The sequence below is a fragment of the Symphalangus syndactylus genome, chromosome 6 (assembly GCF_028878055.3).
Source record: "Symphalangus syndactylus isolate Jambi chromosome 6, NHGRI_mSymSyn1-v2.1_pri, whole genome shotgun sequence".
Taxonomy (NCBI): Eukaryota; Metazoa; Chordata; class Mammalia; order Primates; family Hylobatidae; genus Symphalangus; species Symphalangus syndactylus.
In genome coordinates, this window is record NC_072428.2 from 130546336 (window position 1) to 130569063 (window position 22728).

General features: G+C 49.9%; 1 protein-coding gene across 4 annotated transcripts in view; it reads right to left on the minus strand.

The window, feature by feature from the left end:
- Positions 1-1111: 1111 nt before the first annotated feature.
- DENND2A (DENN domain containing 2A) overlaps positions 1112-22728 on the minus strand; it is a 125000-nt gene continuing 103383 nt past the window's right edge. For all 4 annotated transcript variants that reach the window (XM_055284212.1, XM_055284208.1, XM_063641651.1 and 1 more), the window contains 6 exons: positions 11037-11214; positions 9474-9515; positions 6419-6536; positions 4968-5213; positions 2419-2505; positions 1112-1434 (listed from right to left, as the gene is read on the minus strand). In XM_055284212.1, the coding sequence (XP_055140187.1) occupies positions 1403-1434; positions 2419-2505; positions 4968-5213; positions 6419-6536; positions 9474-9515; positions 11037-11214 (703 nt within the window). In that variant the 3' untranslated portion in view covers positions 1112-1402. The remainder of the gene's footprint in view (positions 1435-2418; positions 2506-4967; positions 5214-6418; positions 6537-9473; positions 9516-11036; positions 11215-22728) is intronic.

Consider the following 22728-nt stretch of genomic DNA (forward strand, 5'->3'; position numbering starts at 1 on the left):
GGTGGAACTTGGAGGGGAGAGGTGGTCCATAACTCCAGCTAAGAGGAAGGATGAGAGGTCACCTCCCCTCATTTTCCTCGTTTCTATTTATCCTCGGAAGGCTCCTTGCTCCCCCTCCCTGAAGGTTGAGAACCCCTGCCAGGCAGCACAGCCCCTCTGGGCCATTGTTGAGGTCGGCGCCCCTCCCTTTTGTGTTTATGTGAGGGTCGCTGGTGAGAGCTGCGGGCAGTGGTCGCCTGGTAGTGGCCCTGAGGCTTGCTCTGACAACCTGCCTCAGCTGCATTCAGGGCTCTTCCTGCCTCCCCACTGTCCCCGCTGCAGGGCAGCTCTTAGGTCTCCCTGAGGTTTTGGCCTTCTCCACACCCTCCCTGCTTCTGGTCCAGAAAACGCAAGCTGCCTCTCTGGCTGCACACGGCTGATGACGCCGCCCAGCATTCTCACCCTCCATCTTGTTACCATCAGCCGCCAAAAGGTACCCCCGCCCCCCACCGTGTACACGCAGTGCACGTCCACTATTGCATTAATGCTGCTCTGAGCCCCTGGAATGAGATGGGAATGGAGTCAAAGTTGTGGCTATGTGTTGGAAGGTGGGCCGTAAGCAGTGTCGTAAACTTGAGGACACCTAGAACAGTTTACTAACAGGCTTCCTCTTTTTGTGTGTGTGCCTCTAAAAGCCAGGGACTACTCAGGCAGTGGACAGTTCCAGGGCTTCTTCTAAGAGAACAATGCAGTCAGTAAGAGTCAGGTCCATTTGCGAAGAGAGACGTCCATGGCCTCAGCCACCAGGTGGCATCACTGTCCCTTCTGGAAGAGCAGCGTGTCTGGGAAGCCACATCCGTCTACAGCTCCCGTTCCTCCCCGGCCTCCACTCCAGGGCAAGGGCCCAGTCTTTCACTAGGAGGCCTCGCTCCCTGAACCCGAGGCACCGGCTCTGCCTCCTCCCCTCACAGTCCTCGTGTGTCCTCAGTCCCGCCCAGAGGAGCACCTCATTTCTGTTGCCCATCACCACTCCTCTTAGCTCCATTGCTGAGCAGCCGGATGGGACCAACGAGGGGAACGTGTAGGGCAGGACAGGCTCCTCTTGGCCTTGGCATAATAAACAGAAAACCCACACGTTTTTCTTACTTTTAATATCTAAGATAAAAAAATTCCAACCGCCAAAACAACCCATTTGCATGTCAGCAACATGCCTGGTCTCGGGCTCCCTTTCCGGGGCTGTCCTCCTGGGCGGCTCCCAGGCTCTCGTCCAGGGGAGAGCCCAGCCTCAGCCAGAAGCCACCGCGGCCTCCAGTTCCGCACGGCGACAACCTGGGACCCAGCCTTTCAGAAAGGCCACCAGGAACTGTTTTTAAAGCATGGGGCTGCACTAGGAGGAAGTCTTCTCTTGAGGCTGAGCTGAGAGTTATTTCTTGTGGAGAAATTTCATTTTATTGCCTAAAAAAAAGGAAAATGACAACATTTCACAAGGCAGACAAAGGAGGGTGAGGTAAATCTTGCCCTTTCCACCCAGAAGTGGTGTGGGTAACGGGGCCCCCACGCCACCTGGGGGAGCCTCATTCCTTGCTCTGGAGAAGCCAAAGGGGCTTTGTTCTTTCCAGAGATCCCCCTAGGGTCTTCCTCAGACTTGGGGGGGTTTGAAAGGAAGACCATCAGAGCTGTCTAGGAGGGCTGGCTTCTTCTGTGGTAATAAAGGAAGCACCGAATTAACACATCCCTCAGGAGCCAAGGGAGGAGAAAGTGCCCAGCAATGCTGTGTGTATTTAAAACACTCTGCTTCCCGGTAGCCCTCCGTCCTGCAGGAGGCACAGATATGGCGCCCTTCGCAGGCCCTCTGGGAAGGTTGCACTGCTGCAGACACCTCCCTACTGGGGCCTCCGTCCTCTTTTTTGGCTGTCTTCATCCTCCCTTTCCCTGTAAGGGCATTTTCACTGATTAAACTGCAGTCCTTGTAAGTGTCACGTTTCTACTTTCCAGAGGAATTTGGACACCAGTGCGAGTCTTTCTTGCCAGACATCCTTGTCTGATTCCTGCCATGCTCCCTTGGCTCAGTTCCACTGAGATTTAACAATGTAGGAGATCATAGAGAAAGAAGATAGCAAGAAAGCCCAGGGACCCAGATAAGGAGGTGCTGGGGGCAGCGTTTCCTTTGCTTTCTCTTTGGGGACAGATTAGAACAGGAGGTTAAAATGCCAGTAGCATCTGCCCAGCGCAGGCCGTAGAGCTCTGCATTATTCAGGGCGCTGGCTCCAGTGGAGGGAACCGGCTGGGACTCTGAGACAGACAGCTCAGAGGCACACAGGCTGGGCATCCAGCTCTGCATTATTCAGGGCGCTGGCTCCAGTGGAGGGAACTGGCTGGGACTCTGAGACAGACAGCTCAGAGGCACACAGGCTGGGCACCCAGAGCCCGGGGCCTTACCTAGTCCCTTCAGGAACTTATTGACACCGCTGTGCTCTCCACTGGGGAGTGTTTCCAGATACTCTTGGGCTCGGACCTCAAACAGACCTGTTAACAAGAGAAATTCAAGCCATTTGAGTTCTTGGTCTTTGCACTTCTAAACATGTCTATTTCCTCCCTACCAGAGAAAAGAGAAACCTTGTTTCTGAGACTAAGCTGCTCCTATAAACATGCTCTGAATCAGGAGGTTTTATAAGGGTTTTATTGCTCTTATAATTGCCCCACCTGTGCAGTAACTCTCTTTGGAAGGCTATAAAGCCACCTCATAGATGAAATCCTATTTTTATTCAACAAACGCCTTCCGAGCGTCTACACTGTGCCAGGCGGGCAGTTTTAAAGATGAACCGGAGTGGCCAGTCATGGTGGCTCATGCCTGTAATCCCAGCACTTTGGGAGGCTGAGGTGGGCAGATCACCTGAGATCAGGAGTTCAAGGCCAGCCTGGCTAACATGGGGAAGCCCTGTTTCTACTGAAAATACAAAAAATTAGCCAGGCCTGGTGGTGCACGCCTGTAATCCCAGCTACTCGGGAGGTTGAGGCAGGAAAATCGCTTGAATCCGGGAGGTGGAGGTTGCAGTGAGCCAAGGTCGCACCTTTGCACTCCAGCTTGGGCAACAAGAGCGAAACTCCGTCTCAAAAAAGAAAAAAAAAAAAGTTGAACCGGACTGTCCTGGCTCGGGAGGGGTGCCTGTGCTCTCCCATTTCCCTGCATTCGCCTGTACGAGGGCCCTGGCCAAGTAGCTTAGTTTTCTAGGAGTCCCTCTGTGGGTGTGTGGAGGGAGGTTGGCCGGATAGGCCATCTCTTAGGCTGCTTCTCAGACCCCTGGGGTCTGAGCTTCAGGCACTCTGTCTTCATTGCTGACTGATCTTTCATGGACAGAGGGTTCTTTCCAGGGTTTTTTTTTGAGATAGAGTTTCGCTGTGTCACCCAGGCTGGAGTGTAATGGTGCCATTGCGGCTCACAGCAAGCTCTGCCTCCTGGGTTCAAGTGCTTCTCCTGCCTCAGCCTCCTGAGTAGCTGGGATTACAGGCACCTGCCACCACACCCAGCTAATTTTTGTATTTTTAGTAGAGACAGGGTTTCACCAAGTTGGCCAGGTTGGTCTTGAACTCCTGACCTCAGGTGATCTGCCCACCTCAGCCTCTCAAAGTGCTGGGATTACAGGCGCGCGCCACAGCACCCGGCTTTTTCCAGGTAGTTTTTTTTCTTTTTTTTTCTTTTTTTCTGAGACGGAGTTTCACTCTTGTTGCCCAGGCTGGAGTGCAATGGTGCAATCTTGGCTCACTGTAACCTCCGCCTCCTGGGTTCAGGTGATTCTCCTGCCTCAGTCTCCTGAATAGCTGGGATTACAGGCCCACACCACCATGCCTGGCTAATTTTCTTCATTTTTAGTAGAGACAGGGTTTCACCATGTTGGCCAGGCTGATTTCGAACTCCTGACCTCAGGTGATCCGCCTGCCTTGGCCTCCCAAAGTGCTGGGATTACAGGCGTGAGCCACCATGGCTGGCTTCCAGGTAGTTTTTAAGCTTGTGTGTCTCACACCTCTTTTACCAAGTGATCTGTAAAGAGATACTTAAATGTAACTCATACTCTCCAATCAGTTTTCTTTCTTTTTTTTTTGAGACGGAGTCTCACTCAACCAGGCTGGAGTGCAGTGACATGATCTCAGCTTATTGCAACTTCCACCTCCCAGGCTCAAGTGATCCTCCCACCTCAGCCTCCTGAGGAGCTGGGACCACAGGCACACACCACCATGCTGATCTAATTTTTTAAAACATTTTTGTAGAAAAGGGGTTGCGGGCCGGGCGCGATGGCTCACGCCTGTAATCCCAGCACTTTGGGAGGCCGAGGCGGGTGGATCACGAGGTCAGGAGATCGAGACCATCCTGGCTAACATGGTGAAACCCCGTCTCTACTAAAAAAATACAAAAAATTAGCCAGGCGAGGTGGCGGGTGCCTGTAGTCCCAGCTGCTGGGGAGGCTGAGGCAGGAGAATGGCGTGAACCTGGGGGGCGGAGTCTGCAGTGAGCTGAGAGTCAGCCGAGACTGCGCCACTGCATTCCAGCCTGGGCAACAGCGAGACTCCATCTCCAAAAAAAAAAAAAAAAAGAAAAGAAAAGGGGTTGCACCATGTTGTGCAGGCTGGTCTCGAACTCCTGACCTCAAGAGATCTGCATGCTTTGGCCTACCAAAGTGCTGGGATTATAGGCGTGAGTCACCCACTGTGCCCAGCCTGAGAATTTTATCAATTTGGAAAGAATGGGACAGAAGGAGACCTTGCCACAGGCACTGGAATGTGGTTCTGGGAGAGGCTGGCAGAGGGAACAGAGAAGCCAGGAGAGGGGGCCTTCCCACCAGCTCAGTCAGGGCATAACTGCAAGCTCTCTGGGGGAGGTGGACACAGTCCTGTCTGTGCCCCTGCCCTGTGATCTTTCTCCCTGCTCATCAGCCGCCTGGAATATAGGGAGCTCTAGCTGACTCGGCCCCAACAGAGAAGCTGCCCTTCACCTTTGGCATCCTGTCGGCGCAGCTCCCGCTCCTGGATGAAGCCCCGAAACATCTGAGTCTCCATGAAGACCTCCAGGAAGTGGCGGAGGCTCTTGGAGGAGACAGCTTTGCGGAAGGCCTCCCGTTGCAGGGTTCTCTCCTCGCGCTCGCCCGACGTCAGGAACAAAGAGTAGTGTCCCACAATCTCCACGAAGAAGCGGACAAAGGCTTCAGACACCACCTCATTCAAGGGGCTGGACTCTGGGCCTGAGTAAGGGGAGGAAAGGCCAGGAACGGTGAGAGCAGACAGGCTGGGCCAGAGCTCTTGAGACAAGCCAATTGGTAATCAAAGTACAGTAACTGCTAGTTCCCTGGATGGAAACTGCGATTATCCAGGAGGAGGGTTACCCTAGGTTATTAAGACATTTCTTTCCCTGCTTAATTTTTTAAATTTTAAGTTGTTAAAAAGTTTTTATTTTTATTTTGTTTTTATTTTTTGAGATGGAGTCTCACTCCGTTGCCCAGGCTGGAGTGCAGTGGCGTAATCCTGACTCACTGCAACGTCTGCCTGCTGGGTTCAAGCAATTCCTTTGCCTCAGCCTCCCGAGTAGCTGGGATTATAGGCACGTGCCACCACACCCAGCTAATTTTTGTATTTTTAGTAGAGATGGGGTTTCACCATGTTGGCCAAGCTGGTCTCGAACTCTTGAACTCAAGTGATCTGCCCACCTCGGCCTCCCATAGTGCTGGGATTACAGGGATGAGCCACTGTGCCCAGCCTTTTATTTTTTTTTGAGATAGTCTTGCTCTGTCTCCCAGGCTGGAGTGCAGTGGTGTGATCTTGGTCCACTGCAACCTTTGCCTCCTAGATCAAGTGATTCTCCTGCCTCAGACTCCTGAGTAGCTGGGATTACAGGCGCTTGCCACTATGGCCTGCTAATTTTTGTATTTTCGGTAGAGATGTGGTTTCACCATGTTGGCCAGGCTGGTTTCGAACTCTTGACTTCAGGTGATCCACCTGCCTCGGCCTCCCAAAGTGCTGGGATTACAGGTGTGAGCTACTGCGCCTGGCCACAGTTTTTAATTTTTGATTTGTTGAGATAGGGTCTCACTCTGTTGCCCAGGCTGGAGTGCAGTGGTGTGGCTCACTGCAGCCTCAACCTCCAGGGCTCGAGGGATCCTCCTGCCTCAGCCTCCCGGGTAGCTGGGACCACAGTCATGTGCCACCATGACAAGATAATTTCCACGCTCCCCTTTTAAAAAGGTACTTTAAGGCCAAAATGGGGGAGGTGGGAAAATCTTTCCCACAATTCACTGTGGGAATGAAATCCAGATAAACAGAATGAGGCCCTGGTTTCTCTCCTTATGTCTCCCTTGCCCATATTCCTACTTGGCCCTTGGCCACTGCCCATTTGTTCCCTGACCCTCAGAGTGGAAGGGAGAGACTCACTGGGAGGTGGCCGAACACTTACCGTGCCTGCCGTCTAGGGGCCCTTCGTCCTGCTCACAAGCCAGCTCGTTCCTCTGTTCCAGAATGTGTTCCAGGGCCACCTGAAGCTTCCGGGGCAGGATGGAGTCCTCATCGTCCATCTGGAAAGCAGAGGTAGCAGGTGGGCTTATGGGCACGGTGGCTGCGTCTTGGCCACAGGACACACTGGAGTCACTGCAGGGCAGGCCTGGCTCAGTCTCCAGTTTCATGGAAGGAATACAACTGAAAGCCAGAGGTCTGAGGTTTCAATCTTGAGCCTACTTTTTTTTTTTTTTTTTTTTTTTCTGAGACGGAGTCTCGCTCTGTCGCCCAGGCTGGAGTGCAGTGGCGCAGTCTCGGCTCACTGCAAGCTCCGCCTCCCGGGTTCACGCCATTCTCCTGCCTCAGCCTCTCCGAGTAGCTGGGACTACAGACGCCCGCCACCGCGCCCGGCTAATTTTTTGTATTTTTTTTAGTAGAGACGGGGTTTCACCGTGGTCTCGATCTCTTGACCTCGTGATCCGCCCGCTTCGGCCTCCCAAAGTGCTGGGATTACAAGCGTGAGCCACCGCGCCCGGCCTGAGCCTACTTTTTTTATGAGACAGAGTTTCACTCTTGTTGCCTAGTCTGGAGTGCAATGGCGTGATCTTGGCTCACTGCAACCTCTGCCTCCTGGATTCAAGCAATTCTGCCTCAGCCTCCCAAGTAGCTGGAACTATAGGCACGTGCCACTACTCCCGGCTACTGTTTTGTATTTTTAGTAGTTTAGTTTCACTGTGTTAGCCAGGCTGGTCTCGAACTCCTGACCTCAGGTGATCTACCCACCTTGGTCTCCCAAAGTGCTGGGATTACAGGCATGAGCCACCGCACTCAGCCAAGCCTACTTTTTACAAGCAACGGGAGCCTCATTTTCCCCACTTGTAAAATGGACTACCAATCAATCTGTACCTTGTTGTGAAGCTAAAATGGACTACAATTACCCTGTGAAAGGGCTTGGCACTGAGAGGATACTCAATAGATGATTTCCACTGCCCCATCCTGTAGGGTAGCTAGTGGATTCCGGTAACCAGGAGATTCTGGCCAGGGCAGATGGCCTGCATGATCCAAGGCTGGTTTTGGGATCTGGGCCTTGGAGCAGGAGGGTCTTGGGAAGGGCCTACCCTATGGGCCTTGAGGAAGTGAAAGTAATGATAAAAAACAGCATTAATGCCACTGAACTTTTCAGCAATGTGGCAACACTTGGAAGTAATCCATTGGAATGCCCAGAGAAATTTTCTGTAATTACTATAATTACTTCTTGCAAAATCTGATAGAAGTTAGGCCTCTCTAGCAAATGATAAAAAGAAAATACATGTGTGTTACCTTCTCTGCTAGTGAAAGTAACTGATGATCATTATAAAAATATACGAATGTACTAAAACAATTTAAAATCACTCATAATCTGTCTCCTTTCAGTTTCCCTCCCCGAGACAACAAGCGTTAATGTTTTAGTGGGTTTTCCTTTCAGTCCTTTTAAAGTGCACGTGTGCACACACACACACACACATATATACATTTTTTCCTGTCTCCTTTTCTCTTTTTTTCTTTCTTCAGGAAAGGGTTTCACACTGTCTCTTGGGCTGGAGTACAGTGGCATGATCTCAGCTCACTGCAGCCTTGACCTCCCAGGCTTAAGTGATCCTCCTGGCTCAGCCTGCTGAGTAGCTGCTGAGACTACAGGTGCACACCAGCAGGCCTGGGTAATTTTTTGTTTTGTTTTGTTTGTTTTGTTTTTTGTTTGAGACAGAGTTTCGCTGTCACCCAGGCTGGAGTGCAGTGGCGTGATCTCGGCTCACTGCAGGCTCCGCCCCCCGGGGTTCACGCCATTCTCCTGCCTCAGCCTCCCGAGTAGCTGGGACTACAGGCGCCCGCCATCTCGCCCGGCTAATTTTTTGTATTTTTAGTAGAGACGGGGTTTCACCGTGTTAGCCAGGATGGTCTCGATCTCCTGACCTCGTGATCCGCCCGCCTCGGCCTCCCAAAGTGCTGGGATTACAGGCGTGAGCCACCGCGCCCGGCCTGGCCTGGGTAATTTTTAAATTTTTTTGTAGACACAGGGGTCTCACCATGTTGTCCCAGGCTGGTCTTTAACTCCTGGGCTCAAGTGATCCTCCTGCCTCAGCCTCCGGAGGTGCTGGGATTATAAGTGTGCCCAGGCCAGGGCAAATATTCTTTTTTTTTTTTTAAACAGAGTCTCGCTCTGTCACCCCGGTTGGAGTTCAGTGGCGTGATCTCGGCTCACTGCAAGCTCCACCTCCTGGGTTCACACTGTTCTCCTGCCTCAGCCTCCCGAGTAGCTGGGACTACAGGCGTAAATGCATATTGAAGCTGGGTATGGTGGTGCATGCCTCCAGCTACTGAGGAGACTGAGGTGGGAAGATCAGTTGAGGCCAGGAGTTTGAGACCAGCCTGGGCAACATAGTGAGACCCTGTCTTTTTTTTTTTGGAGATGGGATCTCACTCTGTCACCCAGGCTGGAGTGCAGTGGCGCAATCTCCGCTCACTGCAACCTCCACCTCCTGGGTTCAAGCAATTCTCCTGTCTAAGCCTCCCAAGTAGCTGGGATTACAGGCACCCGCCACCATGCCTGGCTAATTTTTGTATTTTTAATAGAGATGGGGTTTCACCATATTAGTCAGGCTGGTCTCAAACTCCTGACCTCAGGTGATCCACGTGTCTCAGCCTCCCAAAGTGCTGGGATTACAGGTGTAAGCCACTGCACCCAGCTATTTTTAAAAATGAAAAATCTAGGTGCCTATAGTTATAAGATTACAAAGATTCTTTTTCTAATTGTTAGAAAACCATTTTGTGTCAGAACACGTAGAAAGCAATCCTTTGCCCAAACCCTTCCTTTTTGCCCCTTGCCTTCTGGCTTGTCCTCAGCCCAGCCCCGTCCTGGGGTCACACAGCTCTGCCACCCTGCTCTGCAATCCCAGGGAGCCTTTCCAAGGCTGGAGAGCTGAGCCCCAAACAACAAATAGGTAAAGACAAAGGGAACAGGAGGTCGTCACTGGCCTCACCTGTCTGAGGAACCGGCTGTTGACGAGGTCAACCACAAGGACCTATGAGATGAGAGGAAAGGGACTGTTACTGTCACCAGGGCTTCTGGGATAGGGATGGACTCATAGCCTTCTTCCTTCTTGGCATGCAGAGAGGCAGCTGGGGCGGGGCTGGGGGTGAGCCATTTGTGGTTTCCTGACATTGCCACAGTAGCCACAGATAATGAAGAGCAGGGCTGGGGAGGGTCCTTCCTGAACTGCATGCTTTCAACACCAACACCGCAGGCTGGGACGCATGTGTGCTGTGGCTGGACACCCCGCCTGGCTCTCACACTGGCTGAGGCAGAGCTTCTCACTCTGCCTTTTAGGGTGTGGGCTACTGAGATGGGCAAAAGATGCTGCAGGCCTCCCTGGTTCCCACCCTAGGGCCCCTGCCTTGTCCTTCCCCCAGCTGCCCACTTAACCATGTCATTTCCCTCCAGGGGACAGGAGGAGAGAAACCCACCTGGAGACTCGGTTAGGCTTTGGGCTTTCACGGCTGAAGGCTTTCAGGATAAAGCACTTCCTCCCTCATCCTCAGAGTGAGAATGAGACCTGGGACGGGACCAGGGTGGGGCAAGTGAGGTGCCTGGGGCGCAAAGGTCACACAAGTGCTGCTGCTACTGAGAGCACGACCCTCACTCAGACCCCAGCCAAGGCCACTGGCCGTGATGGAGGAGGAGCCAGGGGCGTGGATGGTCACCATAACAACAGCTGGAAACATGTGAGTTCTCCCATATCCCAGAGACCTGCCCAGGAGCGGAGGGCCACCTCTCCTTCCTTCCCACTCACACCCTCCGGGGTTGAACTCAGCCACCTGCAGGAGCACAGGGCACCCAGACGAACTCCTGGCTGCTCTCAAGCCTGCACTGAAAGCCCTAAGGCCGGTAGGTGATGTTTAATGGGGCGTTAAGACTATCTGGGCAATTAGAGGAGCAGCTTCTGGGGACCCAGACAGAACTGCAGGACAGAGGGACAGGCGTTCCTCCTGGAGCTTCAGGGCTGAGCAACATTATTTAAGCTTCCTTCTCTGACTGCTGGAAGTCCCCAGTCCTCAGGGTCAAAACCATTTAGAGGAATGAGCTGGGACTAAGTAACTCCAGAAGTGCCAAGCAGGACTTTCCCCGCTTCGATGCTAAACCGGACACCCAGAACTTGGGGATTAAAAACACTTTTAACGGATATGACAACGGACCAGATCTTGCTCCTCAATGTGGGGGAGTGGGTGAGAGGGCAAGGGAGAGGAGAGGGCTATTCATGACTGAAGAGTTTTGACATCTGGCTAAACTGTTCATTGCTGACCTTCTCAAGGGGTGCTCATAGCAGGCATTTCATCTGGAAGGGAAAACAGTGTTTGCAGTCACTGAAGGTCTGACTGAGTCAGCCTCTGGGCTGGACCCATGCCAGACAAAGCCCTGGTGCCTCCACGCCCTGCTCCCCAACACTGCTGGCTCTGAGAACCGCTCCATGATGCCTGCAGGGCCAGCGCCCCGCTCTGTTCTCCGCACCCTGCAGGGAGGGGAACAGGGCTGAGTGGGAGCTCACCTCTTCCAGCGGCAGCTCCCTGAGCAGCGGCAGCGAGCTGGAGAGCAGCCCGATGAGGAAGGGCGTCGGCGAGCACACGATGTCGACCATGGCGGGTGGCAGCACCGGGATGTAGGTGTGCTGCCAGGTGAAGGGGTAGATCAGCGCCACCATTGCGTGGCAGCACTTGGACAGGGTGCTGCAGCCAGGGAGAGAACAGGGAGAGAGGCCGACTCAGCGAGGGTCCAGGGAAGCCTCCAGGGCAGAAGCCTCCTCCCAGAGGCAGGATGATTAGGAAAGGACACACGTGGATCGGGTGGAGCACATGATGGTCTCAGCACAGGCCACACCAGGCACTTAGAGCCTATGCGAGAGGCTTGGAGGCACAGCTACAGGGACAAGTTTAATGTCCTGGATAATTTTTACAAGTGCATTTTCACATGTGAGCTACACGCCCCGCACCCTCCTGCCCTGATCTTTTTTTGTGGGCTATACTCTTGTAAGGTTTTTATTTATTTATTTATTTATTTTTGTTTTTAATTTTTTTTGAGACAGAGTCTCACTCTGTTGCCCAGACTGGGGTGCAGTGGTGTGATTTGGGCTCACCACAACCTCTGCCTCCCAGGTTCAAGCAATTCTCCCACCTCAGCCTCCCAAGTAGCTGGGACTACAGGCACGTGCCACCACACCTGGCTAATTTTTGTATTTTTAGTAGCGATGGGGTTTCACCATGTTGGTCAGGCTGGTCTTGAGCTCCTGACTTCAAGTGATCTGCCCATCTCAGCCCCTCAAAGTGCTGGGATTACAGGTGTGAGCCACCGTGCCCAGACTCTTATAAGGTTTTAATTTACATTCATTTCCACGCTTACTCCCTGCCCCCTACCCAAACAAAACAAAAACACAAAAACAGTGAAAGCCTATTTTCTCATGAATGCTCATATTCTTACTGAAGATCTGAAGATGCTTTCTACTGAAACACTGTAGCTTTTGCTTTGTTCTGTTCCAAGCATTCTCTCAGCTGAGCATGAACACCTAGGAAATCCGGGAAAAGGACAGAAAACTCCTTTGGTACTCACATGCCAGCGGTCAGCTCCAAATGGGTTCATGTAAAAGTGAAGCTCATACACAGTTGAGCCTTACCCAGAATTCTGGTCAAAGATGATATACTAGAGATGACTGAGGGTTACTGGGCGTGGTGGCTCACGCCTGTAATCTCAGCACTTTGGGAGGCCGAGGTGGGTGGATCACCTGAGGTCAGGAGTTCGAGACCAGCCTGGCTAACATGGTGAAATTCCGTCTCTACTAAAAATACAAAAAATTAGCCAGGCATGGTGTACGCCCAGCTACTCAAGAGGCTGAGGCAGGAGAATTGCTTGAACCCAGGAGGTGAAGGTTGCAGTGAGCTGAGATTGCACCATTGCACTCCAGCCTGGGCAATATGAATGAAACTCCATCTCAAAAAAAAAAAGAGATGACTGAGGGCTAACCATTTATTTTATGCATCGAAACTTTTAAAAATAATAACATTGGGAGAGGCCAGGCACAGTGACTGACGCCTGTAATCCTAGCACTTTGGGAGGCTGAGGTGGTCAGAAGTTCAAGACCAGCCTGGCCAACATGGTGAAACCTTGTCTCTATCAAAAAATACAAAAATTAGCTGGGCATGGTGATGCACGCCTGTAATCCCAGCTACTTGGGAGGCTGAGGTGGGAGAATTGCTTGAACCTGGGAGGCAGAGGTTGCAGTGAGCTGAGATTGCGCCATCGCACTCCAGCTGGGGTGACAGAGTGAGGCACTGTCTCAAAAACAGAAACAAAACACCAAAAAAACACTGGGAGAAATATTGGGAGTTTCTCTTCAAGAAAAATGGTCAGGCTGGGTGCGGTGGCTCACGCCTATAATCATAGCATTTTGGGAGGCCGAGGTGAGTGGATCACCTGAGGTCAGGAGTTCGAGACCAGTCTGGCCAACATGGTGAAACCCCATTTCTACTAAAAATAGGAGAGGATGTGGAGAAATAGGAACACTTTTACACTGTTGGTGGGACTGTTAACTAGTTCAACCATTGTGGAAGACAGTGTGGTGATTCCTCAAGGATCTAGAACTAGAAATACCATTTGACCCAGCCATCCCATTACTGGGTATATACCCAAAGGATTATAAATCATGCTGCTATAAAGGCACATGCACACGTATGTTTATTGTGGCACTATTCACAATAGCAAAGACTTGGAACCAACCCAGATGTCCATCAATGATAGACTGGATTAAGAAAATGCGGCACATATACACCATGGAATACTATGCAGCCATAAAAAATGATGAGTTCATGTCCTTTGTAGGGACATGGATGAAGCTGGAAACCATCATTCTCAGCAAACTGTCGCAAGAACAAAAAACCAAACACCGCATGTTCTCACTCATAGGTGGGAATTGAACAATGAGAACACTTGGACACAGGAAGGGGAACATCACACACTGGGGCCTGTTGTGGGGTGGGGGGAGGGGGGAGGGATAGCATTAGGAGATATACCTAATGTAAATGACGAGTTAATGGGTGCAGCACACCAACATGGCACATACATACATATGTAACAAACCTGCACGTTGTGCACATGTACCCTAGAACTTAAAGTATAATAAAAAGCAAAACAAAACAACAACAACAAAATATATGTATGTATTAAAATATCATGTTCCAGTTGAGCCCAGGAGATTGAGACCAACCTGGGCAACATGGTGGGGCCCTGTTTCTACAAAAAAAAAATAGCCTTTGGTGGTGACACGTGCCTGTGGTCCCAGCTACTCAGGAGGCTGAAGTGGGAAGATTACTTGAACCTGGAAGGTTGAGGCTGCAGTGAGCCGTGATCGTGTCACTGCACTCCAGCATGGATGACAGAGGGAGACCCTGTCTCAACAACAACAAAATCATCATTGTTGTACATGATAAATATATGCCATCTTTATATGACAATTAAAATAATTAAAATTAAAAAATATATGTATACGTAGCCTTCTTTTCCACTTCCTAGTTTGGGGGCCCATGGACTAATAATGGTACTATTGAATCTTGTTCATTTATCACCCTGTCTCTTAACCTTCCTGTTCCCTGTCTTTGCAAATAATCGTTCTCCTGATACTCACTGGAGTCATGAAATACCTCTTAGCAGCATGGCATCCATGCATTGCACTGATATTCGGTCCTTACCTTTTCTTTCAAATGATCACCCCCAAGATGAGAAAAATGCTACCCCAAGATTTCATTCTTATCCCTATACTGTCTTCTTTATTAGCTGGGTAAGAGTAAGACATTGCATTTGGAAGATAGCAAGGAAAAAAAAGAGTGAGAGAATAATGAAGTTAGGACTTATATTAAGAAGAATACCATCAATAATCCAGCCAGAGCTTAGGGTGAAGTTGACTTCTATGTCTTTCTTTCTTTTTTTTTTTTTTTGAGACAGAATTTCACTCTGTCTCTCAGGCTGGAGTACAGCGGCATGATCTCAACTCACTGCAACCTCCGCCTCCCATGTTCAAGCGATTCTCCTGCCTCAGCTTCCTGTGTAGCTGAGATTACAGGCATGCGCCACCATGCCTGGCTAATTTTTGTATTTTTGGTAGAGACAGGGTTTCACCATATTGGTCAGGCTGGTCTCAAACTCCTGACCTCAGGTGATCTGCTCGCCTTGGCTTCCCAAAGTGCTGCGATTACAGGCGTGAGCCACCGCATCCGGCCGACTTCTACGTCTTTGGAAGGATCTAGATCTTCATCTTCTGTCAAAGCAGAGATACCTTTTCCTAAGGCATCACTTCCTTTCAAATATTCAAGAATGTTAATACTTTTAGTTAATTCCTTACCATTTGTGTTTTAGTTCCTTGATCTATAAGCCACTGAATGTACTGAATTCACTTTGTTCTAAATTTTTTTATTTTTTTTATTTTAGGACTAATCTATGTTGATGCTTGGAGCCAGGCTACAAAGTTGCTATGCTTGTGTGCTATGGTTGTAAAGTCAGGACTTAGAAAATCAGAACATTAACATACACATGAGGATAATTGTTTCTAGAGCAAGATTTTTCAGACTATAGTTTGCAGCCCATTAGTGGGTCTTAAAATCATTTTAGAGGGTTGCAATCAGCATTAAAAAGAAGAACAAAAAGAATAGAATAGAAAATAAGAGAGTGTGCTGCATGTTTCCCAGCTGTGAATAACTGTGTGTGTGTTGGCCGGGCACGGTGGCTCGCGCCTGTAATCCTAGCACTTTGGGAGGCTGAGGCAGGTGGATCACCTGAGGTCAGGAGTTTGAGGCCAGACTGACCAACATGGAGAAACCCCATCTCTACTAAAAACACACACACACACACACAAAAAAATGAGCTGGGCATAGTGGCGCGTGCCTGTAATCCCAGCAATTCGGGAGGCTGAGGCAGGAGAATCGCTTGAACCCAGGAGACGGAGGTTGCAGTGAGCCGAGAACACGCCATTGCACTCCAGGCTGGGCAAGAAAAGCGAAACTCTGTCTCAAAGGAAAACAACAACAACAACAAAACAACTATCTGTGTGTCTGTGGTGGGGGCGGATGGGAAGGCACACCCCTGGGTCTGATTGTAAAATCTACTTCTCATTGTGGGCTGCAATGAAAAGGGCTTGAAGCCAATGATTTGGACTAGAAGGCTGGGAGTGGGTGCCGGGCACAGTGGCTCACGCCTGTAATCCCAGCACTTTGAGAAGCTGAGGCAGGTAGATCACCTGAGGTCAGGAGTTCGAGACCAGCCTGGCCAACATGGTGAAACCCTGTCTCTACTGAAAATACAAAAAAGTTAGCCAGATGTGGTGGCGGGTGTCTATAGTCCCAGCTTCTTGGGAGGGAGGCTGAGGCAGGAGAATCGCTTGAACCCGAGAGGCAGAGGTTGTTGTGAGTCAAGATCATGCCACTGCACTCCAGTCTGGGCAACAGAGTGAGACTCTGTCTCTTTTTTTTTTTTTTTTTTTTTTTTTTTTTGAGACAGAGTCTCGCTCTGTCGCCCGGGCTGGAGTGCAGTGGCGCAATCTCGGCTCACTGCAAGCTCCGCCTCCCGGGTTCACGCCATTCTCCTGCCTCAGCCTCCGAGTAGCTGGGACTACAGGCGCCCGCCACCGCGCCCGGCTAATTTTTTTTTTTTGTATTTTTTAGTAGAGACGGGGTTTCACCGCGGTCTCGATCTCCTGACCTCGTGATCCACCCGCCTCGGCCTCCCAAAGTGCTGGGATTACAAGCGTGAGCCACCGCGCCCGGCCGAGACTCTGTCTCAAAAAAATAAAAGAGACCTTAAGAAGGAAATCCTTGCATGAAGGTATTTTGCATGAAACCGTCTCTTTTTATAGCACGTTTGCCAAAGTGCTTAAATGTGACTTGGAAATGAAGTGGTTCATGAGAAGATCTATGGTCCATTTCCCTAGTCTTTGAAACTCTGACTTTAGTCCATTAAAGGAGAAGAAAAAACGCAGTATTTGTGTTTAAGATTCCTCTTACATTTCAGACTTGTGGTTCAAGTACTTTTGACTTCACAGTTACAGAATGACAGAATTTAGACCTGGACGAGATCTTGGGGATTGAGTTCAGTTTCTTTTGGATTTTTGAGGTAGGAAGAAAGAGGCTAAATGAGGCTAAAGTAACCTCTGAATGTAGGATGGGGCAGAGTAGGGAGAGAAGGGTCCTGCAGACTGGAGGAGGCAGGATTGCTGCTCAGAGGAATGCAGGCATGAGGAGGCATCCTACGATCCAGGCACAGTGGCATGTGCCTGTAGTCCCAGCTACTAAGTCCCAGAGGCTGAGGTGGGAGCATCTCTTGAGCCCTGGAATTCAAGTCTAGCCTGGGCAACATAGTTAGATCCCCATCTCTAAAACAAAAAAATTACATGTACATAAAAAGGAGGCACAGTGAGGATAGCCTATGTGTGTTTTTTTTTCAATCATCGCAATAGAAAAACAAAACAAAAACATGTTTAACTTTTTTTCCCAATTCAAAGAAAAGGCTACCTGCTTTTTTTTTTTTTTTCTTTTTTTGAGACAGTGTCTCACTCTGTTGCCAGGCTGGAGTGTGGTGGCATGATCTTGGCCCATTGCAACCTCTGCCTCCCAGGTTAAAGCAATTCTTCTGCCTCAGCCTCCCAAGCAGCTGGGACTACAGGTGCACGCCACCATGACTGGCTAATTTTTTGTATTTTTAGTAGAGACGGGGTTTCACCATGTTGGCCAGGATGGTCTCGATTTCTTGACCTCGGGATCCACCCGCCTTGGCCTCCCAAAGTGCTGGGATTACAGGCGTGAGCCACCGCGCCTGGCCGGCTACCTGCGTTTTTACTTCCTTGTGGTCTCGTTCCTAGAAGGAGGAAGTACAAGGGGCTGCTCCCTTCTCCTTGCTGTACAGCCCTTTGGGACTTCTAAAGCCCTGTGTTACCTGCAGTGACAGAGAGGCCCCCAGGGCCTGGGATACCCGGAGGCCCTGGTTCAGCTGAGGTGAATGTGAACCATCTGGAGGAGAAGGTCGTGGGAGCAAGATCAGGAAAGATGACCAGCAATGCCAGTGCTAGATGCAGAGGCTGGTGGAGAAACGTGACAGAAAGTAAGCCAAAGTTCACTCAGTGAACTGGATGCATGGGGCTCCAGGACAGCAGTGTTCAGGCTTGATGCGACAAATGATGACGACTCGGCTGGGGAACCAGCTGGCCGCGTGGGAGGAGCTGCCACTGTTTGTTGACTATCTCCTGTGGCAAGTTTGTTTTGAGTAGTCTGATCCCATTGTTGTAGCTGCAGCGAACGTTTCTGTACCTGGTTATCATGAATACCTCGTTAGCCGGAGTTCATGGAGCACAGGGTGCTGGAGACAATATGGCAACAAGCAGGCAGGTGAAGGGGTCTCATTCCTCTTGCTCTCTAGCCCACATCAACGTTTTTGCTTTTTTTAGATGGAGTCTCACTCTGTCGCCCAGACTCGAGTGCAGTGGCACGATCTCGGCTCATTGCAACCTCCACCTCCTGGGTTCAAGCGATTCTCCTGCCTCAGTCTCCCAAGTAGCTGGGATTACAGGCACGTGCCACCAATGCCTGGTTAATTTTTTTTTTTTTTTGAGGTAGAGTCTTGCTCTGGCACCCAGGCTGGAGTACAATGGTGCGATCTTGGCTCACTGCAACCTCTGCCTCCAGGGTTCAAGTGATTCTCCTGCCTCAGCCTCCCGAGTTGCTGGGATTACAGGCACATGCCACCACGCCCGGCTAATTTTTGTATTCTTAGTAGAGACGGGGTTTCACCATGTTGGCCTGGCTTATCTTTAACACTTGACCTCATGATCCGCCCACCTCAGCCTCCCAAAGTGCTGGGATTACAGGTGTGAGCCACCATGCTCGGCCCACACCAATGTTCTAAAAACAATTCTGCCCCTAAACATTAAAAGGAAAGGTCAAATTTTGTGAATAATTCCATGAGTGGCAGCCCTTTCCTCAAAATAAATGATAGGGCAGGAAAGGATTATTTTGAATGGAGCTTGTTTTTCTCAATCCCTGATGCAAGTGGTAATAAAATTTTATTCCCTGACTTGTGAAGGCCAGAGGAGACCTCAAGGAGGGGGATGGGAGGTGGGCACTGCTGGGACTGGTGGTCCCTTAGGAACATGCCAATAGGCAGTGGTTCTGGGGATGCTAGGGATGACTGGTCAAGAGGGCTTGCTGCAGAGCGTGGAGTTGGAGGGGCTGGAGAAGAGGCAGTGTTTTTGAAGGAAGACATAGAAAGAGAGTCCTCGCTTGCAGCTGGCTTGCATTACGTGGTGTGGAGGAAAGAAACGCCAGCACTCACAGCTGTGATCAATTGTACAAAAGTGGGGCAGGGAAGAGAAGGCCCCAGTGGGAGGTTAGCTGGGCCGCAGGGTTAAAAGTTGGACATGGGTGAGAAGGGTTGGGTCCAAGGATGTTTTGCTGTTGGGTGGTGGTTCCTGAGGGTTGGAGCAGTATTCCAGAACATCAGGACGCACTTGTAAGGAATGCCAAAGTTTTCCTGGAGCCAACTCTTTAGTTCTGATTGCTACCAAGCCTCTGCTCCATGCTTGGTGTTCCTATGCTCAGCTGGCTTCCAACTCTCTATGAACCAATAAGGATCCAGCACAGAGCTTCCTCTAAGATGCTACGAGAAAAGTAAATGAAGAGTTTCCCGAATTAGAGGAACACCCCAGGAACTGGAAGGCAGATTCAGTGAATATCCTTTAGTATCCCAAGCAAAGTAGCTCTCTTTTTGGTGTACCAGTCCCGAGAACATGAGTGAAAGGTAAACTCAGGTGTGGTCTGGTGCGTGGTGAAACCTACCAGGAGGTGGGAGTCACCATGCAGTGGCTCCTGGTTTCCATCACTGTACTTGCAAACCCCGAGGCCGTGTGCCACACAGTTGAAAATGAACATGGGCTGGGCTTCAAGACAACTAGCTCTGTTACTCTCTGTGTGATCTCAGGTAAAGCCCTTAACTGCTCCAGGCCTCAGATTCTTCACCTTGAAATAACTAAAGTAGACTAGATCATCGCTAAATCGTTGCTGATGTCCTTCCAGCTTCTTTTATTTTTTATTTTTTACTTTTTGAGATGGAGTTTCACTCTTGTTGCCCAGGCTGGAGTGCAATGGTGTGGTCTCAGCTCACTGCAACCTCTGCCTCCCGGGTTCAAGTGATTCTCCTGTCTCAGCCTCCTGAGGGAGCTGGGATTACAGGCACGTGCCACCACGCCCGGCTAATTTTTGTATTTTTAGTAGAGATGGGGTTTCACCATGTTGGTCAGGCTGGTCTCAAACTCCTGACTTCAGATGATCCACCTGCCTCGGCCTCCCAAAGTGCTGGATTTATAGGCTTGAGCCACCACACCTGGCCGTCCTTCCAACTTTAACATCTACAAACGATAAACCCAGAAGAGAGAGCAAAGGCCAGGAGCTGGAAACAGGAGCTTTTGTTGAGGCCATCAAAAGAACAAAGGGTGTCAGGGAAGGTAATTCTGGGGCTCCTTAGCCGAGACAGAACAAAAGAATGATGGTGACACTCACTAAGAAATTCATTAAGAGGGCCGGGTGTGGTGGCTCACGCCTATAATCCCAAAACTGTGGGAGGCTGAGGTGGGCGGATCACTTGAGGTCAGGAGTTTGAGACCAGCCTCGCCAATATCGTGAAACCCCATCTCTACTAAAAATACAGAAAAAATAGCCAGCCATGGTGGCACGTGCCTGTAGGCCCAGCTGCTTGGGAGGCTGAGGCAGGAGAATCACTTGAAACCAGGAGGCAGAGGTTGCAGTGAGCCGAGATCATGCCACTGCACTCCAGCCTGGGCAACAGAGCAAGCCTCCATCTCAGGAAAAAAAAAAAAGAATCTCAGAGAAACGTGTCTGAGAGGTTTCCAGCGGCTGCAGTGCATCCAAAAGGTGAAGATGACAGCGTTTCAAAGCCAGTACAGTCTGGGAGGGATTCGACTCCAAGAGAAGAACTGGAATAAGCTTCCAGCCCCAGGATATGTCAGTGATGGGTCTGGATTAGAAGACAACTGCATTTGTGGCTATGCTAAACTCTAAATCTTGCTCCAATTGGTATCTTGTTGGTGTTCATATGCAAAAATAGGTGGTTAATACTTAACATTTAATCAGGCTGTACAATTACACTATTAAAATTGTATTTTTTTTTTAAATGGAGTCTCACTCTGTCGCCCAAGCTGCAGTACAGTGGTGCCATCTTGGCTCACTACAGCCTCCGCCTCCTGGGTTCAAGTGATTCTCCTGCCTCAGCCTCCTGAGTAGCTGTGATTACAGGCGCCTGCCATCACGCACAGCTAATTTTGTATTTTTTTTTTTTTTTTTTTTTTTTTTTTGTTGTTGAGACGGAGTCTTGCTCTGTCACCCAGGCTGGAGTGCAGTGGCGCGATCTCAGCTCACTGCAAGCTCCGCCTCCCGGGTTCACGCCATTCTCCTGCCTCAGCCTCTCCGAGTAGCTGGGACCACAGGCGCCCGCCACCACGCCCGGCTAATTTTTTTGTATTTTTGGTAGAGACGGGGTTTCACCGTGGTCTCGATCTCCTGACCTCGTGATCCGCCCGCCTCGGCCTCCCAAAGTGCTGGGATTACAAGCGTGAGCCACCGCGCCCGGCCTTAATTTTGTATTTTTAATAGAGACGGGGTTTCACCATGTTGGCCAGGCTGGTCTCTAACTCCTGACCTCAGGTGATCAATCTGTCTCAGCCTCCCAAAGTGCTGGGGTTACAGGCGTGAGCCACTGCACCCGCCTAAAATTGTATTTTTCATAGGACTTTGCTGAACTAAATGTACTTATCTCTAAGACTCTGTCAACCACGCTGAGGACTAGCTAGACCTCTGAAGTATCTTATGGATGCCAGAGCAGCAAGGTGGCAGCTTCAAACACTTTCGGCTAGGCCTTGGGCAAACTCATCTCCCTAGAGAGGGTGTGGTGAGAAGCCCAACCTCCTGGGATGGCAAATGTTGCTGGGTGCAACCAATTCTAGAGAGGACATGGGATTCTCATTTAAGCTTGTGTAAACTTATTAAAAATGAACAAAACCGAACAATTAAGAGGATAAAAGTGCACAGCTACATATGAACTTATTTGTGTAGTTACCTATATGTCAAAGACAAGGTTCAAACTCCTGTATGTGTCAAGATTTGCCCACCTAATCCTACTTATCACTAGCCAGTAGTCTATTATTTAGCTTACGGTTTAATGCACTACAAACATATAAGTCAATTTCTTATTTGTTTTATTTTTTAATTTGCTTTTTAAAGACAAGGCCCATCCCGGCTGGAGAGCAGTGGTACAGTCATAGCTCACTGTAGCCTCAAACTCCTGGGCTCACATGATCCTTCCACCTCAGCCTCCTGAGTAGCTGGGACTACAGGCATGTGCCAGTATGCCCAGCTCATACATTTCTTGAATATTAAAAACTTTGTCCCATAAAGGTGTTTTTTTTTTTTTTTTGGTTTGTTTGTTTTAAGAGATGGGGTCTTGCTATGTTGCCCAAGCTGGTCTCAAACTCCTGGGCTCAAGTGATCCTCCCGCTTTGGCCTCCTAAAGTGCTGGGATTACGGTCGTGAGCCACCATGCCCGGCCTCCCTCTAAAACCTTTTGCACATGTTTGTTTACGTGCAGCTCTGACTTTAGCATTCAGCCTGGTCTGTAGGTTTAGCCAAAACTTTGGGGAACTGAAATTAGTAAAGTAAAAAACAAAATGTTTATCATCAGGAAAATGAAGGCAAGGGTGTAGAGAAGTATTTATCTGTTGTCATGACCACAGAACAAGCCATCACAACAGCATTCTTTCCTTTCCATCTGTCAAACTCCTGCTTGACAGAGCCATTAGAACACTCAATGTCCACCCTAAAGATAAAACAGAGCAAAAATGTTATTCTAAACTTGATAGATTTTTGGCTCAACTTAAAACCCTTTTATAACTCATACAATCTTTGCCATAACTCCCTGAAGCTTCCTCTTGCAGTGGGAGACTCGCAGCGATGATGAGAGAATAAATTGTGTTTGTGGGGGAGAGTGCTGCGGGGGTGGCTACCGACCTAGAGTAGGCGAAGGTCCCCTCTGGGATGTCACTGGGCCATGCACTGAGTCTGTGACATGTCCTGTTCTCATGCCCTGTTCCATGCCCTCATTTAGTTAGGAGCTACAGCTGGAAATCAGGAGAATAAGGAGGCTTT